The sequence below is a fragment of the Gigantopelta aegis genome, chromosome 10, assembly GCF_016097555.1.
Source record: "Gigantopelta aegis isolate Gae_Host chromosome 10, Gae_host_genome, whole genome shotgun sequence".
Taxonomy (NCBI): domain Eukaryota; kingdom Metazoa; phylum Mollusca; class Gastropoda; order Neomphalida; family Peltospiridae; genus Gigantopelta; species Gigantopelta aegis.
Genome location: NC_054708.1, coordinates 36,892,358 through 36,912,305, shown reverse-complemented (window position 1 = coordinate 36,912,305; position 19,948 = coordinate 36,892,358). Strand labels below are relative to the sequence as shown.

At 40.7% G+C, this 19,948-nt stretch overlaps 1 protein-coding gene across 1 annotated transcript; it reads right to left on the bottom strand.

The window, feature by feature from the left end:
• Positions 1-277: 277 nt before the first annotated feature.
• Positions 278-14,361, bottom strand: LOC121383608 (cell wall protein DAN4-like). Its single transcript, XM_041513699.1, has 5 exons — positions 14,327-14,361; positions 12,662-12,806; positions 6,929-7,036; positions 6,470-6,592; positions 278-403 (listed from the first exon to the last, which is right to left on the bottom strand). The coding sequence occupies exons 1-5, from the start codon at positions 14,359-14,361 to the stop codon at positions 278-280; spliced, it is 537 nt and encodes a 178-aa protein (XP_041369633.1).
• Between the last annotated feature and the right edge of the window lie 5,587 nt (positions 14,362-19,948).

The window sequence follows — 19,948 nt, the reverse complement described above, 5'->3', positions numbered from 1 at the left end:
TATTTTACAGGTCTGGGTTTGCCTCAGTGTTTTTTCCATCTCTGGCTAGACGGGCATTTTCAAAACTCTTTTGTTGATGAACTCGACCATTGATTATTTTACACAAAACCAGTCAAGCATTTAAAAAAAAAAAAATGTTTTAAAGTTACGCTGTCTAGTTACCATATTATAATGTTATTTACTAATGCGAAGTACAAGCTCAAATACACTGGTTGCCTCAGAGTTTACCACATATGCAGATGTGAAGAGAAATGAACCCACTAACGAGTTAGAAACTTTAGTCCAGTAATGAAAGAGACATGGCAGTAAAAGCTTGTTTGAAGTCGTCAGATGTTCCTGTACAGTGATGAGACGGTCCTTTCGCAAGACCGATCTCTCCTGCTTGTGTAAGCCAATATCTCGGCTGTTGATAAAGAAAACTCTTCTGTTGATGAATAATATGGTTCTCTTTGGGTAACCCACAGAAGAGGAAATCACATGTATTCTCTTACAAGGACAGATTTGGAGGTGTTTTGCTGTGGTGATGGTGTTACGGTATATAGAAACAAATGTGCTAGTTGTATACCCGGGAAAGGAACTGGAGGTGATGCTTTATTAGATGACATTGTAATTAGAAACTGGGTTCTAACTCCATAAAACCCATGCCTCTGAAGTGGGTCATACATGTATATTGATCACTATTCTAGATGCCTATGAATTTGTGTATCTACCCAGAGCAGTATTGTTTTGACTAGTTATATTGCCTGTCTGTATTTATCCAAATGTTCCATGCATAAAATCAACTTTTTAATTTTAAAATATAGAGGATATTCTTAAAATATAGAGGATAAATACACTGATTACCAATCTTATGCTAAACGTTTGGTAACATATACGACAAATGCAATTCATTGAAAATATGGTAAAATGGCTAAGTCTCTGGTTAGTTATTGGTCAATGACCTTTATTAGACGTGAATTGGTAACATATTTATGACTAATTTATCACATCAGTAATGATCAATCATTTTCAATGATAACATTTTTAAAACGGGTCTTGCCTCCAAAGCCTAATTTTGACCTCAAAACCAAATAAAATATTCACGATGGATGTTTTATAAGGTAAAATAAGCCATTTCCAAGGATTTGGGCAGCCATAATGGATTTATGCAAATTATGAAAGTGCCCATGTAAAATTTAACATGCTCAAGAAATACATTTTAAACTTCTAAATTTATGCAAATTATGCATATTTTCCCAAGGTGTATTTGGGTGCATTTTTAATATGTTGTTTTAGAGATCTGTCCAAAATACATTGTGAAGAAAAAAATTCTGTTGCAATTTGTGGTGGGTCTGGCCCCAAATTGGCCAGACTAAGATCTTTCTGATACCTTGTATTTTTAGATGGTGTCCATTGCTTGAACGGGATTATTAGTTAATGGCTAATAATTTGAGTGAGCCAAAGGGCAAAGTGGTATAAAAGGTCGTGAGTACATTCTGTAACTTATGCTAGGGGCCGTTTACCAGTTACCGATATGTAATGCCTATAACATTCTGTAACTTATGCTAGGGGCTGTTTACCAGTTACCGATATGTAATGCCTATAACATTCTGTAACTTATGCTAGGGGAATTTTACCAGTTACCGATATGTAATGCCTATAACATTCTGTAACTTATGCTAGGGGCCGTTTACCAGATACCGATATGTAATGCCTATAACATTCTGTAACTTATGCTAGGGGCTGTTTACCAGTTACTGATATGTAATGCCTATAACATTCTGTAACTTATGCTAGGGGCCGTTTACCAGTTACCGATATGGAGGTAATGCCTATAACATTCTGTAACTTTTGCTAGGGGCCGTTTACCAGTTACCGATATGTAATGCCTATAACATTCTGTAACTTATGCTAGGGGCTGTTTACCAGTTACTGATATGTAATGCCTATAACATTCTGTAACTTATGCTAGGGGCCGTTTACCAATTACCGATATGTAATGCCTATAACATTCTGTAACATAAAAAATATTACTCTCAGGGCTCACCCTGTACATTGCCAAATTAGGCAGTTGCTAATTTTTATATAAAATGGCTACAAAATTTAGTCTTTAGCTAATAGGATATTCCTCAAATTAACCACATTTTAATAAATTTCAAGGAAATACTCAAAATTTCTCAAAATTGGCTAAACCAAAATTTGTTCCAGTGTGAGCCCTGACTGTCAACAATGGGTAATTTGCCATGAACATCAAACTTGATCTGTAACTAGATGAAAAGACAATACACAAAATATTACCTTAATATCTTGAGGCATTGATAAAAAAAGGTCTGGAAAACTATATGTGGGACTGACAGATTGAAGGAAGGACTGAGGTGAAACTTATAATTATCTTTGGTTGGACCGGTAGGGGACTAAAGTTTTAGCACACTAAAGTGTTGCATAGGCCTATATATCATGTTTTAAATAATAAACTCCAGCCCTCGCCTGATGCGGAATTAGTCTAGGATCGATCACCATTGGTGGGCTCATTAGATTGTCTCTCATTCCAGCCAGTACACCACGAGTGGTATATCAAAGGACGTGGTATGTGCTATCATGTCTGTGAGATGGTGCATATCAAAGATCCCTTGCTACTAATAGAACAATGTAGCGGGTTTCCTCTCTAAGACTGTTAGAATTACCAAATGTTGACATCCAATAGTCAATGATTAATAAATTAATGTGCTGCAGTGGCATTGTTAAACAAAACAAACATTTACTTTTCAACTTGTATCATTTATTTTCATTATTTTGTTGGTGTGCATGCGTTTCTTAAAATGAGTTGAGGTTGCAGTAAATACGATATTATGATATAGGAATCCATATGATGATACATTGCAATACAACAATTATCACAATGCCTGTCCCTAACACGTATGCTGTAAAAGTATTATGGGTACATATTCAAGGCAAAACAGAATAGCTTTGAAATGTGTTGGTTTATTTTCCAATAAAATTTATCTCTTCTTTTTTTTATTTTATCTTTTCTTTCTATTTGTATTCGTGTGTTCTTGTTTTTAAAATCTTTTGTCATTTCAAAACAAAAGTTGGTGAGTAGCCATTTCATCTTAGTATTTAGTGAACATGTCATAATTGAATAAATTATTCTATGTTTTACTGTGTAACTTGTTACTGCATATAGTAGGCCCACATAGAGCCAGATCACTTCCCTTAAACTTATAGGCTTGAAGGTACTGGGATCGCATCCCCTCACTGGCTCTTACCCATGCTAACACCTCAGTGGGGAGGTATAAGACCACTGTACTGACTTCTTTTACTAACCACTAACAACTAGCCATTAATTACCATTCTGGACAGACATTAGCTAAAGTGTGTGCCCAGGACAAAATATTATTGAATTTTTATGGTATTAATGGGGTTGAACTATCTGAAATAAATTGATTGAACCACTGTATGACAGCTGTGGTGGCACCATCAAATAAATGCTTTTGTGGAAATATCCCTTATTAAATTGTTTTATGCAATATAAATTTAACTTCAAGAAATAAGCAGATGGAATTAATTTTAATATTCGTGATTACAACTAAAACTATTTTTTTTATGGACAAAGATCAGGACCTTGTACTCCATTTTCACAAGAAACCAAACAATTATCACTACATCTGACGAACGTATAAGTACCACTGACACTGCAGCTGACAGCACATCCAGCAGTAGGAGATGTTGCACTCACTTGAGATGTTGAACTCACAGCTGATGTCAGTGACACACTAATGGCAGATGTTAATGATGTTCCACTAGTTCCAGATGTTGCACTTGTTACTGATGTTGCACTTGTTGCTGATGTTGCACTAGTTGCTGATGTTGCACTTGTTCCTGATGTTGCACTAGTTGCCGATGTTGCACTTGTTCCTGATGTTGCACTTGTTGCTGATGTTGCACTTGTAGGTGACGTTGCACTGGTTGCTGATGTTGCACTAGTTGCTGATGTTGCACTTGTTGCTGATGTTGCACTTGTAGGTGACGTTGCACTAGTTGCTGACGTTGCACTAGTTGCTGATGTTGGACTTGTTCCTGATGTTGCACTTGTTCCTGATGTTGCACTTGTTCCTGATGTTGCACTAGTTGCTGATGTTGCACTTGTTCCTGATGTTGCACTTGTAAGTGATGTTGCACTTGTAGGTGACGTTGCACTAGTTGCTGATGTTGCACTTGTTGCTGATGTTGCACTTGTAAGTGATGTTGCACTTGTAGGTGACGTTGCACTAGTTGCTGATGTTGCACTTGTTGCTGATGTTGCACTTGTTCCTGATGTTGCACTTGTAGGTGATGTTGCACTTGTTCCTGATGTTGCACTAGTTGCCGATGTTGCACTTGTTCCTGATGTTGCACTTGTTGCTGATGTTGCACTTGTAGGTGACGTTGCACTGGTTGCTGATGTTGCACTAGTTGCTGATGTTGCACTTGTGGCTGATGTTGCACTTGTAGGTGACGTTGCACTAGTTGCTGACGTTGCACTAGTTGCTGATGTTGGACTTGTTCCTGATGTTGCACTTGTTCCTGATGTTGCACTTGTTCCTGATGTTGCACTAGTTGCTGATGTTGCACTTGTTCCTGATGTTGCACTTGTAAGTGATGTTGCACTTGTAGGTGACGTTGCACTAGTTGCTGATGTTGCACTTGTTCCTGATGTTGCACTTGTAGGTGATGTTGCACTTGTTCCTGATGTTGCACTAGTTGCTGATGTTGCACTAGTTGCCGATGTTGCACTTGTTCCTGATGTTGCACTTGTTCCTGATGTTGCACTTGTTCCTGATGTCGCACTTGTTCCTGATGTTGCACTAGTTGCTGATGTTGCACTTGTTGCTGATGTTGCACTAGTTGCTGATGTTGCACTTGTTGCACTTGTTCCTGATGTTGCACTTGTTCCTGATGTTGCACTAGTTGCCGATGTTGCACTAGTTGCCGATGTTGCACTTGTTCCTGATGTTGCACTTGCTGCTGATGTTGCACTTGTTCCTGATGTTGCACTTGTTCCTGATGTTGCACTTGTAGGTGATGTTGCACTTGTTCCTGATGTTGCACTAGTTGCCGATGTTGCACTAGTTGCTGATGTTGCACTTGTTCCTGATGTTGCACTTGTAGGTGATGTTGCACTTGTTCCTGATGTTGCACTAGTTGCCGATGTTGCACTAGTTGCTGATGTTGCACTTGTTCCTGATGTTGCACTTGTTACTGATGTTGCACTTGTAGGTGATGTTGCACTTGTTGCTGATGTTGCACTTGTTCCTGATGTTGCACTTGTAGGTGATGTTGCACTAGTTGCTGATGTTGCACTTGTTGCTGATGTTGCACTTGTTCCTGATGTTGCACTTGTTTCTGATGTTGCACTTGTTGCTGATGTTGCACTTGTTCCTGATGTTGCACTTGTAGGTGATGTTGCACTTGTTCCTGATGTTGCACTAGTTGCTGATGTTGCACTAGTTGCCGATGTTGCACTTGTTCCTGATGTTGCACTTGTTCCTGATGTTGCACTTGTTCCTGATGTCGCACTTGTTCCTGATGTTGCACTAGTTGCTGATGTTGCACTTGTTGCTGATGTTGCACTTGTTGCACTAGTTGCTGATGTTGCACTTGTTGCACTTGTTCCTGATGTTGCACTTGTTCCTGATGTTGCACTAGTTGCCGATGTTGCACTAGTTGCTGATGTTGCACTTGTTCCTGATGTTGCACTTGTAGGTGATGTTGCACTTGTTCCTGATGTTGCACTAGTTGCCGATGTTGCACTAGTTGCCGATGTTGCACTTGTTCCTGATGTTGCACTTGTTGCTGATGTTGCACTTGTTCCTGATGTTGCACTTGTTCCTGATGTTGCACTTGTAGGTGATGTTGCACTTGTTCCTGATGTTGCACTAGTTGCCGATGTTGCACTAGTTGCTGATGTTGCACTTGTTCCTGATGTTGCACTTGTAGGTGATGTTGCACTTGTTCCTGATGTTGCACTAGTTGCCGATGTTGCACTAGTTGCTGATGTTGCACTTGTTCCTGATGTTGCACTTGTTACTGATGTTGCACTTGTAGGTGATGTTGCACTTGTTCCTGATGTTGCACTAGTTGCCGATGTTGCACTAGTTGCTGATGTTGCACTTGTTCCTGATGTTGCACTTGTAGGTGATGTTGCACTTGTTCCTGATGTTGCACTAGTTGCCGATGTTGCACTAGTTGCTGATGTTGCACTTGTTCCTGATGTTGCACTTGTTACTGATGTTGCACTTGTAGGTGATGTTGCACTTGTTGCTGATGTTGCACTTGTTCCTGATGTTGCACTTGTAGGTGATGTTGCACTAGTTGCTGATGTTGCACTTGTTGCTGATGTTGCACTTGTTCCTGATGTTGCACTTGTTTCTGATGTTGCACTTGTAGGTGATGTTGCACTTGTTCCTGATGTTGCACTTGTTCCTGATGTTGCACTTGTTGCTGATGTTGCACTTGTTGCCGATGTTGCACTTGTTTCTGATGTTGCACTTGTTCCTGATGTTGCACTTGTAGGTGATGTTGCACTTGTTCCTGATGTTGCACTTGTAGGTGATGTTGCACTCGTTCCTGATGTTGCACTTGTTGCTGATGTTGCACTCGTTCCTGATGTTGCACTTGTTTCTGATGTTGCACTTGTTCCTGATGTTGCACTTGTAGGTGATGTTGCACTTGTTCCTGATGTTGCACTTGTAGGTGATGTTGCACTTGTTCCTGATGTTGCACTAGTTGCTGATGTTGCACTTGTTCCTGATGTTGCACTGGTTGCTGATGTTGCACTAGTTGCTGATGTTGCACTTGTTCCTGATGTTGCACTTGTAGGTGATGTTGCACTTGTTCCTGGTGTTGCACTTGTAGGTGATGTTGCACTTGTTCCTGATGTTGCACTTGTAGGTGATGTTGCACTTGTTCCTGACGTTGCACTAGTTGCTGATGTTGCACTTGTTCCTGATGTTGCACTTGTTGCACTTGTTCCTGATGTTGCACTAGTTGCTGATGTTGCACTTGTTCCTGATGTTGCACTTGTTGCTGATGTTGCACTTGTTCCTGACGATGCACTAGTTGCTGATGTTGCACTTGTTCCTGATGTTGCACTAGTTCCTGATGTTGCACTTGTTGCACTTGTTCCTGATGTTGCACTTGTTCCTGATGTTGCACTAGTTGCTGATGTTGCACTTGTTCCTGATGTTGCACTTGTTCCTGATGTTGCACTTGTAGGTGACGTTGCACTAGTTGCTGATGTTGCACTTGTAGGTGATGTTGCACTTGTTCCTGATGTTGCACTTGTAGGTGATGTTGCACTTGTTCCTGATGTTGCACTTGTTCCTGATGTTGCACTTGTTGCTGATGTTGGACTTGTTGCTGATTTTGCACTTGTAGGTGACGTTGCACTAGTTGCTGATGTTGCACTAGTTGCTGATGTTGCACTTGTTGCTGATGTTGCACTTGTAGCTGATGTTGCACTAGTTGCTGATGTTGCACTTGTTGCTGAAGTTGCACTTGTAGGTGACGTTGCACTAGTTGCACTAGTTGCACTAGTTGCACTAGTTGCTGATGTTGCACTTGTTCCTGATGTTGCACTTGTTCCTGATGTTGCACTTGTTTCTGATGTTGCACTTGTTGCTGATGTTGCACTTGTAGGTGACGTTGCACTAGTTGCTGATGTTGCACTTGTTCCTGATGTTGCACTTGTTCCTGATGTTGCACTTGTAGGTGATGTTGCACTTGTTCCTGATGTTGCACTTGTTCCTGATGTTGCACTTGTTGCTGATGTTGCACTTGTTGCTGATGTTGCACTTGTTGCTGATGTTGCACTTGTAGGTGACGTTGCACTAGTTGCTGATGTTGCACTTGTTGCACTTGTTCCTGATGTTGCACTTGTTCCTGATGTTGCACTAGTTGCCGATGTTGCACTTGTTCTTGATGTTGCACTTGTTGCTGATGTTGCACTTGTAGGTGACGTTGCACTAGTTGCTGATGTTGCACTAGTTGCTGATGTTGCACTTGTTGCTGATGTTGCACTTGTAGGTGATGTTGCACTAGTTGCTGATGTTACACTTGTTGCTGAAGTTGCACTTGTAGGTGACGTTGCACTAGTTGCACTAGTTGCACTAGTTGCACTAGTTGCTGATGTTGCACTTGTTCCTGATGTTGCACTTGTTCCTGATGTTGCACTTGTTTCTGATGTTGCACTTGTTGCTGATGTTGCACTTGTAGGTGACGTTGCACTAGTTGCTGATGTTGCACTAGTTGCTGATGTTGCACTAGTTGCTGATGTTGCACTTGTTGCTGATGTTGCACTTGTAGGCGATGTTGCACTTGTAGGTGATGTTACACTTGTAGGTGATGTTGCACTAGTTGCTGATGTTGCACTTGTTCCTGATGTTGCACTTGTTGCTGATGTTGCACTTGTTGCTGATGTTGCACTAGTTGCTGATGTTGCACTTGTTCCTGATGTTGCACTTGTTGCTGATGTTGCACTTGTTCCTGATGTTGCACTTCTAGGTGATGTTGCACTTGTTCGTGATGTTGCACTAGTTGCTGATGTTGCACTTGTTGCTGATGTTGCACTTGTAGGTGATGTTGCACTAGTTGCTGACGTTGCACTAGTTGCTGATGTTGCACTTGTTGCTGATGTTGCACTTGTTCCTGATGTTGCCCTAGTTGCCGATGTTGCACTTGTTCCTGATGTTGCACTTGTTCCTGATGTTGCACTTGTTGCTGATGTTGCACTTGTTCCTGATGTTGCACTTGTTCCTGATGTTGCACTAGTTGCCGATGTTGCACTTGTTCCTGATGTTGCACTTGTTGCTGATGTTGCACTTGTTCCTGATGTTGCACTTGTAGGTGATGTTGCACTTGTTCGTGATGTTGCACTAGTTGCTGATGTTGCACTTGTTGCTGATGTTGCACTTGTAGGTGACGTTGCACTAGTTGCTGACGTTGCACTAGTTGCTGATGTTGCACTTGTTGCTGATGTTGCACTTGTTCCTGATGTTGCACTAGTTGCCGATGTTGCACTTGTTCCTGATGTTGCACTTGTTGCTGATGTTGCACTTGTTCCTGATGTTGCACTTGTTCCTGATGTTGCACTAGTTGCCGATGTTGCAGTTGTTCCTGATGTTGCACTTGTAGGTGATGTTGCACTTGTTGCTGATGTTGCACTAGTTGCCGATGTTGCTGATGTTGCACTTGTAGGTGATGTTGCACTAGTTGCCGATGTTGCACTTGTTCCTGATGTTGCACTTGTTCCTGATGTTGCACTTGTAGGTGATGTTGCACTTGTTCCTGATGTTGCACTTGTTCCTGATGTTGCACTAGTTGCCGATATTGCACTTGTTCCTGATGTTGCACTTGTTGCTGATGTTGCACTTGTAGGTGACGTTGCACTGGTTGCTGATGTTGGACTAGTTGCTGATGTTGCACTTGTTGCTGATGTTGCACTTGTAGGTGATGTTGCACTAGTTGCTGATGTTGCACTTGTTGCTGAAGTTACACTTGTAGGTGACGTTGCACTTGTAGGTGACGTTGCACTAGTTGCACTAGTTGCACTAGTTGCTGATCTTGCACTTGTTGCACTTGTTCCTGATGTTGCACTTGTTCCTGATGTTGCACTAGTTGCTGATGTTGCACTTGTTCCTGATGTTGCACTTGTTGCTGATGTTGCACTTGTAGGTGACGTTGCACTAGTTGCTGATGTTGCACTAGTTGCTGATGTTGCACTTGTTGCTGATGTTCCACTAGTTGCTGATGTTGCACTTGTTGCTGATGTTGCACTTGTAGGCGATGTTGCACTTGTTGCTGATGTTGCACTTGTTGCTGATGTTGCACTTGTAGGTGATGTTGCACTAGTTGCTGATGTTGCACTTGTAGGTGATGTTGCACTAGTTGCTGATGTTGCACTTGTTGCTGATGTTGCACTTGTTGCTGATGTTGCACTTGTTCCTGATGTTGCACTTGTAGGTGATGTTGCACTTGTTCGTGATGTTGCACTTGTTGCTGATGTTGCACTTGTAGCTGATGTTGCACTTGTTGCTGATGTTGCACTTGTAGGTGATGTTGCACTTGTTGCTGATGTTGCACTTGTAGCTGATGTTGCACTTGTTGCACTTGTTGCTGATGTTGCACTTGTAGGTGATGTTGCACTTGTTGCTGATGTTGCACTTGTTGCTGATGTTGCACTTGTAGGTGATGTTGCACTAGTTGCTGATGTTGCACTTGTAGGTGATGTTGCACTTGTTCCTGATGTTGCACTTGTAGGTGATGTTGCACTTGTTGCACTTGTTGCTGATGTTGCACTTGTTGCTGATGTTGCACTTGTAGGTGATGTTGCACTTGTTCCTGATGTTGCACTTGTAGGTGATGTTGCACTTGTTGCACTTGTTGCTGATGTTGCACTTGTAGGTGATGTTGCACTTGTTGCTGATGTTGCACTTGTTGGTGATGTTGCACTTGTAGGTGACGTTGCACTAGTTGCTGACGTTGCACTAGTTACTGATGTTGCACTTGTTGCACTTGTTCCTGATGTTGCACTTGTTCCTGATGTTGCACTTGTAGGTGATGTTGCACTTGTTCCTGATGTTGCACTTGTTCCTGATGTTGCACTAGTTGCCGATGTTGCACTTGTTCCTGATGTTGCACTTGTTCCTGATGTTGCACTAGTTGCCGATGTTGCACTTGTTCCTGATGTTGCACTTGTTGCTGATGTTGCACTTTTAGGTGACGTTGCACTAGTTGCTGATGTTGCACTTGTTGCTGATGTTGCACTTGTAGGTGATGTTGCACTAGTTGCTGATGTTGCACTTGTTGCTGAAGTTGCACTTGTAGGTGACGTTGCACTAGTTGCACTAGTTGCACTAATTGCTGATGTTGCACTTGTTCCTGATGTTGCACTTGTTGCTGATGTTGCACTTGTAGGTGATGTTGCACTTGTTCCTGATGTTGCACTTGTAGGTGATGTTGCACTTGTTGCTGATGTTGCACTTGTAGGTGATGTTGCACTAGTTGGTGATGTTGCACTTGTTGCTGATGTTGCACTTGTAGGTGACGTTGCACTAGTTGCACTAGTTGCACTAGTTGCTGATGTTGCACTTGTTGCACTTGTTCCTGATGTTGCACTTGTTCCTGATGTTGCACTTGTTCCTGATGTTGCACTTGTAGGATATGTTGCACTTGTTCCTGATGTTGCACTTGTAGGTGATGTTGCACTTGTAGGTGATGTTGCACTTGTAGGTGATGTTGCACTTGTTCCTGATGTTGCACTTGTAGGTGATGTTGCACTTGTTGCTGATGTTGCACTTGTAGGTGATGTTGCACTTGTTGCTGATGTTGCACTTGTTGCTGATGTTGCACTTGTAGGTGACGTTGCACTAGTTGCTGATGTTGCACTTGTTGCTGATGTTGCACTTGTAGGTGACGTTGCACTAGTTGCTGACGTTGCACTAGTTGCTGATGTTGCACTTGTTGTACTTGTTCCTGATGTTGCACTTGTTCCTGATGTTGCACTTGTAGGTGATGTTGCACTTGTTCCTGATGTTGCACTTGTTCCTGATGTTGCACTAGTTGCCGATGTTGCACTTGTTCCTGATGTTGCACTTGTAGGTGATGTTGCACTTGTTCCTGATGTTGCACTTGTTCCTGATGTTGCACTAGTTGCCGATGTTGCACTTGTTCCTGATGTTGCACTTGTTCCTGATGTTGCACTTGTAGGTGATGTCGCACTTGTTCCTGATGTTGCACTTGTTCCTGATGTTGCACTAGTTGCCGATGTTGCACTTGTTTCTGATGTTGCACTTGTTGCTGATGTTGCACTTGTAGGTGACGTTGCACTAGTTGCTGATGTTGCACTAGTTGCCGATGTTGCACTTGTTGCTGATGTTGCACTTGTAGGTGATGTTGCACTAGTTGCTGATGTTGCACTTGTTGCTGAAGTTGCACTTGTTCCTGATGTTGCACTAGTTGCTGATGTTGCACTTGTTCCTGATGTTGCACTTGTTGCTGATGTTGCACTTGTAGGTGACGTTGCACTAGTTGCTGATGTTGCACTAGTTGCTGATGTTGCACTTGTTGCTGATGTTGCACTAGTTGCTGATGTTGCACTAGTTGCTGATGTTGCACTTGTTGCTGATGTTGCACTTGTAGGCGATGTTGCACTTGTAGGTGATGTTACACTTGTAGGTGATGTTGCACTAGTTGCTGATGTTGCACTTGTTCCTGATGTTGCACTTGTTGCTGGTGTTGCACTTGTTCCTGATGTTGCACTTGTAGGTGATGTTGCACTTGTTCGTGATGTTGCACTAGTTGCTGATGTTGCACTTGTTGCTGATGTTGCACTTGTAGGTGACGTTGCACTAGTTGCTGACGTTGCACTAGTTGCTGATGTTGCACTTGTTGCACTTGTTCCTGATGTTGCACTTGTAGGTGATGTTGCACTAGTTGCTGATGTTGCACTTGTAGGTGATGTTGCACTTGTAGGTGATGTTGCACTTGTAGGTGATATTACACTTGTAGGTGACGTTACACTAGTTGCTGATGTTGCACTTGTTCCTGATGTTGCACTTGTTCCTGATGTTGCACTTGTTGCTGATGTTGCACTTGTAGGTGATGTTGCACTTGTTTCTGATGTTGCACTTGTTGCTGATGTTACACTTGTAGGTGATGTTGCACTTGTTCCTGATGTTGCACTTGTAGGTGATGTTGCACTTGTTGGTGATGTTGTACTTGTAGGTGATGTTGCACTTGTACCTGATGTTGCACTTGTTGGTGATGTTGCACTAGTTGCTGGCGTTTCACTAGTTGCTGATGTTGCACTTGTTCCTGATGTTGCACTAGTTGCTGATGTTGCACTTGTTGCTGATGTTGCACTTCTAGGTGACGTTGCACTAGTTGCTGATGTTGCACTAGTTGCTGATGTTGCACTTGTAGGTGATGTGGCACTAGTTGCTGATGTTTCACTTGTTGCTGATGTTGCACTTGTTGTTGATGTTGCACTTGTAGGTGATGTTGCACTTGTTCCTGATGTTGCACTTGTAGGTGATGTTGCACTAGCTGCTGATGTTGCACTAGTTGCTGATGTTGCACTTGTAGGTGACGTTGCACTAGTTGCTGATGTTGCACTTGTTCCTGATGTTGCACTTGTTCCTGATGTTGCACTTGTAGGTGATGTTGCACTTGTTCCTGATGTTGGACTTGTTGCTGATGTTGCACTTGTAAGTGACGTTGCACTAGTTGCTGACGTTGTACTAGTTGCAGATGTTGCACTTGTAGGTGATGTTGCACTTGTAGGTGATGTTGCACTTGTTCCTGATGTTGCACTTGTTGGTGATGTTTCACTAGCTGCTGATGTTGCACTAGTTGCTGATGTTGCACTTGTAGGTGACGTTGCACTAGTTGCTGATGTTGCACTAGTTGCTGATGTTGCACTTGTTGCTGATGTTGCACTTGTAGGTGACGTTGCACTAGTTGCTGATGTTGCACTTCTTGCAGATGTTGCACTTGTAGGTGATGTTGCACTTGTTCCTGATGTTGCACTTGTTGGTGATGTTGCACTAGCTGCTGATGTTGCACTAGTTGCTGATGTTGCACTTGTAGGTGACGTTGCACTAGTTGCTGATGTTGCACTAGTTGCTGATGTTGCACTTGTTGCTGATGTTGCACTTGTTGCGTTGCACGTTTATGTTGCACTATGTTGCACTTGTAGGTGATTTGCACTTGTTCCTGATGTTGCCGATGTTGCACTTGTACTTGTTCCTGATGTGACTTGTTGCACTAGTACCTGATGTTGCACTTGTAGGTGATGTTGCACTAGTTGCCGATGTTATACTAGTTGCTGATGATATACTGGTTGCTGAAGTTACACTTGTCTGGGAATATATCGATCTGAAAATATACAGCAGTCCAGTGTTTTGTACATTTCTTTCAGAAAATGAAGAATAAGGGTAGTGGGATAATAATCTTAAGTGGAAAGTTAACCAGTGTGATAGTGTATTATCACCCAAGGTTAAGGTGAAGGCAACTAAGAACTGTGAACTTTAGTTCAAGTTTCTTTGGCTTTAGCTCTTGAATCCTTTAATAGATAACTTTCATATTTAGTATTCGTGGGTACCACGTGAGTCTTCATCCACATCCCCTTCCCCTTCCCAATGACATAGTTAAGGTTTCTGACGTTGTTTTTAAAACATTTCAAAGAATGTATATGTATATATGTTGTATTTTATTAGGTACTTATTTTATAATATGTTATTAATTGGTTATTTCGTTTGGTTTTTAGGATATTCGTCGTAGTAAATACCCTATTAGACTACGCCCTAACCTTTTTTTCCCGCCAAACTGGCTGGTGAAGATCATTGGTGGAGTTTAACCAGTGATATTTTATTGTGGTGTCACATGACCAATTGTCACAACTAGTCCGTGCAACATTCACACTGAATATGAAGCCATCCACACCGAGTCACCGACGTATTACTGAGCTGAAAGACTATTCCCAACTATTTCTTATATATTTCATCTTTCCTGCGACGGTTTCACAGGTTTGGCTAACATGCATGTATACATTTATATAATTATAATGCACATTATTTTCCATTATGATTTAAATATTAAGTAGTGGTAGATGTAAAATCATAATAATCTGTATTAACTATAGGTACATATAAAATGATAAATATAGTTGACACTAGAGAAAAGGTAATGTTTATAAGTATTTAAAAGTATAGACAATGTATTTTAAATACATATTCTTAATTTACTAACTGTAAATAAAATAGAATAATTACTAGGGTTATTATGTTGTATACAATAACGATAAATATATATAGGTATAATTATTGGGCATTTAACTATTATATATTTTAGCTTATATTACGATGTTTGTTTATAGGATGTGAGTTGACTAGATATCAACAACAGTAGCTAGCAACCAGTTCGGTCCATAATCTACAACCAAGGTGTTTAACTAATCTATTTCTAGGTGTTTGTGTGTAAAAAAAAATTATTAGCAATGCAGGCATTTTTCGTGTGTTGTTGGTTTCACAAGCGTGTTGGCCAGCGCTTGTCATTTTGTAAGCCGGTTCGATGAACCAGTGGTCTATTGATTTTGTATTGTATCGGTGGGCTATGTGCACGGATTGGGGTTTTGATGTTTGTTTATTTTGATAACATGTAATTGTACGGGTTAAGTAATATATAAATTAATATCCTTGACAATGTGTATTCTGTCAAACTGTGAGATTGGTGTAGACTACTATAACATTTGCATTGTACGATTATATCATATTATTTTTATATACTATTTTCACGACCTTTATTTGTTGGTTACTGAATATATTGAATCCTACCCAGCAATATTGTTGTCCTTATTGATTAAAGGTATTTAACGGAAATGTTACATTTGGTATGTTTCAAACAGTTTGTCCATTTGACGAGTAATTGGGTGAAAGAAAGAAAGAAAAAAAAGAAAGAAATGTTTTATCTAACGACGCACTCAACACATTTTATTTACGGTTATATGGCATCAGACATATGGTTAAGGACCACACAGATTTTGAGAGGAAACCCGCTGTCGCCACTACATGGGCTACTCTTTCCGATTAGCAGCAAGGGATCTTTTATTTGCGCTTCCCACAGGCAGGATAGCACAAACCATGACCTTTGTTGAACCAGTTATGGATCACTGGTCGGTGCAAGTGGTTTACACCTACCCATTGAGACTTGCGGAGCACTCACTCAGGGTTTGGAGTCGGTATCTGGATTAAAAATCCCATGCCTCAACTGGGATCCGAACCTAGTACCTACCAGCCTGTAAACCGATGGCCTAACCACGACGCCACCGAGGCCGGTTAATTGGGTGAAGTCAGGGTCATTTGGAACTGTATTAAACGTTTCTTCAATTGATTTGTAACGTGTAATTCATTTGAAGGATGGTTATCTTATTTGGTATGAGCGATCAGAAACTGAGTCTTTCAGCGCACACCTCTCAGTAGGTGACTAACAAAGCATATCTGCCGCATTACAATATAATCCCAGCCGTGGATTGGTCAAGATGTAATTATGACACTTAGTAAACTTAATTTCATCCTTCATGACGCTTGATAAAGTACTACACTGAGGTTAGCTTATTAGCAAGAAGGTAGTGTTTTAGAGTACAGTCTCGTAACAAAGAAGTTTCAAATTTGACCTGTTCATAATTCATAATACAGTGCAGTTCTTAATGTTGTAATTAAGTAAATCTAAAAATAGAAGGCAGTCAGTCAGTCAGTCGATCAGTCAATTGGTATTCTTTAAGGTTGGCAGCAGCCCGATATCTACAGTTCACTGAAATGTTCTATAAACCAATTTTTTTGTCATCATTACTTAGTTTCTTGGTCATTTGTGACTTATATAAGGAAGTCGACAAATCTATTTTGTTTAGTACCCGGGACGTAGAATAATAAAAGTCCCGGGACGTAGACATATCTAATTGGTTTGTAAGTTCTGCGATGCAGTTACGAGCCGCCTTTTTTGTTAACAACGAGATGAGAACCCTGAAGTAGACGGATCTAATTGGTTTGCATGTTCTGCTTTGTGGTATGAACCGTGTTTGTTTCAACGGTATAGAATGTTATGTGATTACTGTCCTGGGTAGAATTTGTAATTACGCTTCCATTAAGTTGAGTAGGTACCTGTGCGTTTTTGTTTTTTGTTTATTTGCTCGTATTATGCTCTACCAATTTAAAGGATTACTGTTTTGGGTAGTAAATTTATCTTTCTCTTATATTGAGCAGGCGCTTTTGCATTGGTTCTTTTCCCAGTTTAATCTATATAAAGTTTTATATTAAAATGGAAAACTATTTCACATTTAACATTATGGCAGCTGCACAAGTTAGAGTGACTTTTATCGACACGTTAAGAGGCGGACGACATTTGTATTACAACCAGCACAAATTTCGCGTAAATAGAAAGCGTGGAGAGAAAATTTAGTGGAGGTGTACTACGTCGCAATGCAGAGCCTACGTTGTGACTGTGGACAACATGCTCCAGATGGCAGACCAGATACAGCACAACCACGCGGCGGTGCCCTTTATTAAGCATGTTGATGCGTTCAAGGCGAAACTCATGGACCGAATTAAAATGGAAACAACGCCAATTCCTAAGATTTACGCCGATGAGATTTCCAATCTCAGGAAGAACCACGACGTTGTTCCTGACGGATTGTTAGCCGAGATTCCACATTTTAGTGCCATCAAGACGATAATATACCGACAGCGACACAAAACCCTACCCCGACTACCCCAGACAAGACAGGATATCAATTTAGAAGGAGAGTGGACCCGCACCGAGAGAGGAGATCCTTTTCTACACCGAGTTGAAGGAGGAGACCTGATACTAATATTCACAGCTGACAAGAACTTGGAGATGTTGTGTGACGCTGATGTTGTATTATCAGATGGAACATTTTCTTCAGCACCCAAACTGTTCGATCAGCTGTACACCATGCATGCCGAGTCCCAAGGTCATATGTTTCCTCTTGTGTATTCACTGCTCCCAAACCGCACAGAAGACACATATGTACGGACATTTCAATACCTTCAAGAGGCTTGCCATGATCTGGGTTTCCATTTAAATCCGAGGACCTTTCAGATGGATTTCGAAAGATCGGCCCATAACGCTGTTCAGACTGTATTTCCCACTACACAACTGAGAGGCTGTTTCTTCCACTACACTCAGTGTATTTGGCGCCGTACACAAAAGGTAGGCCTGGCAACAGAATATTCTGAGAACGATGAAATACAAAAAGTAGTAAGACGTGCTTCAGCCCTTCCGATGGTTCCATTGGATAAAATTGAGGACGTTTGGGCTGACAAAATTGCCGACAGTCCCCAAGGTGCACAGGTGACACAACTGATAGACTATGTTACGAACACGTGGATAGAAGGACCATGGTCACCAGAAATGTGGAACCATTTTGGCAATGATAGTCACCGTACCAATAACCACTTGGAAGGATGGCATCATAAAATAAATAAAATTGTCCAGAAGAGTCATCCGAAAATTTTTGAGGTGGTAGGGCTTCTAAAACGTGAGCAGTCTGTAATGGAAGTAAAATTGCACCAATTGGATGGTCACTGGCGAGCTCCGGCACGAAAACGCAAATACCACACTATCGATGCCAGAATCCGCTCTCTGAAAGACGAGCTGATCAACAACCACATCACCGACATGGAGTACACAGATCACATAGGAGAACTTCTACATTTCAGCTGATCACTGCGAGAATAAAATATGGTTTTGAACTACGAACTACAAATACAAATATTGTTATAACTAAAATTTATTTTAAAAACAATTCTATCTATGTACTATTCTTTCTATGGAAAAATGTATATAAAAGATCCCTTGCTGGGTTTTTTTTGGGTAAAAGTAGCCCATTCAGCGGGTTTCTTATTATTATCTCCGTGTTCCGTAACCATATGTGCGACGCCAATATATTTATTTAATTAATTAATTAATTAATTAATTTATTTATTAGTACTGTAATACCCACAACGTAACCAGCGATATGAATTCGTACTAGTAGGTGCGGGATTAAGCTCGATCGGTAGAGCGTTCGCGTGGGATACTTGACACATAGGATCAAACCTCCTTAGTGGACCCATTGTTTGTGTGTGTGTGTGTGTGTGTGTGACAGTGGAGGCATTGAAGATGAATTCCATTTTGTATCAAAATGTTTATTTATAATGATATTAGAGTATCATATTTAAAGAAATAATTGTATACAAGACCATCTACTTTTAACATAATCAATCTTTTGTCTTCAGAAAATATAAAAACTTTAAGGAATCTTGATAAATATGTAATTTAATTTGTAACTACATATATATAACAACTATATGTTTATATTTTTATTATCCTAATTCTTACGTTTATTTATTTTTTTCCTGTATTTGTATACTGTAACCTATTACACAACTGTTTCTGTTTTATAACTGTATTCTTGTCTGTTTTGTGTTTATAGTCATGCTGACTTTGACAAATAAATAAATTGAACTGAAATTGAATTGTAGTAATAGTAGTAGTAGTAGTAATAGCTGCGGTACAGTATCATCTCGTTGTTACCTTTTGACTGCGCACACCGTCAACCAGGTAAAACGGCAATTAATGAGTACCGGGAAATCGACAGATCATCACTGGTACATTTCAGCTTGTCCCGCTAAGTAGACACAATTTTAAGATCATTTATACAAGTTGTCGACTTCGCGGGCCATAACCCCTCTCAGTAGGTGACTAACAAAGCATATCTGCCGCATTACAATATAATCCCAGCCGTGGATTGGTCAAGAGGTAATTATGACACTTAGTAAACTTAATTTCATCCTTCATGACGCTTGATAAAGTACTACACTGAGGTTAGCTTATTAGCAAGAAGGTGGTGTTTTAGAGTATAGTCTCGTAACAAAGAAGTTTCAAATTTGACCTGTTCATAATTCATAATACAGTGCAGTTCTTAATGTTGTAATTAAGTAAATCTAAAAATAGAAGGAAGTCAGTCAGTCAGTCGATCAGTCAATTGGTATTCTTTAAGGTTGGCAGCGGCCCGAGATCTACAGTTCACTGAAATGTTCTATAAATCAATTTATTGTCATCATTACTTAGTTTCTTGGTCATTTGTGACTTATATAAGGAAGGGTATGAGCAAGAGGAGTGTGGAAACTATGAGAAAGCACACACAATTAGAGGGTTGGGGTTCCTTAGAGGTATATAAACATATTTCATACACGTACCATTTATTTAGATAAGAGGGACATATGCCCAAGCTTTACTTTGAGCTAGCCAAATCTTGCAACATGTATGTATTCGCTTTGTATTTTGTATGTATCCGCTTTGTATTTTGTATGTATCCGCTTTGTATTTTGTCTCAATGTCTTTTAAGGGAAACTTTTGCTTCACACCACAACTC

Coding starts and splice junctions, on each gene's coding strand:
- LOC121383608 (XM_041513699.1), bottom strand. CDS start 14,361: ATGATCTTCACCAGCCAGTTTGGCGGGAAAAAAAG. Junction 7,037..12,661: donor GTGCAACATCACCTACAAGT/GTAACATCAGCA, acceptor TCAGCAACAAGT/GCAACATCAGGAACAAGTGC. Junction 6,593..6,928: donor CAGCAACTAGTGCAACGTCA/GGAACAAGTGCA, acceptor GCAACAAGTGCA/ACATCAGGAACGAGTGCAAC.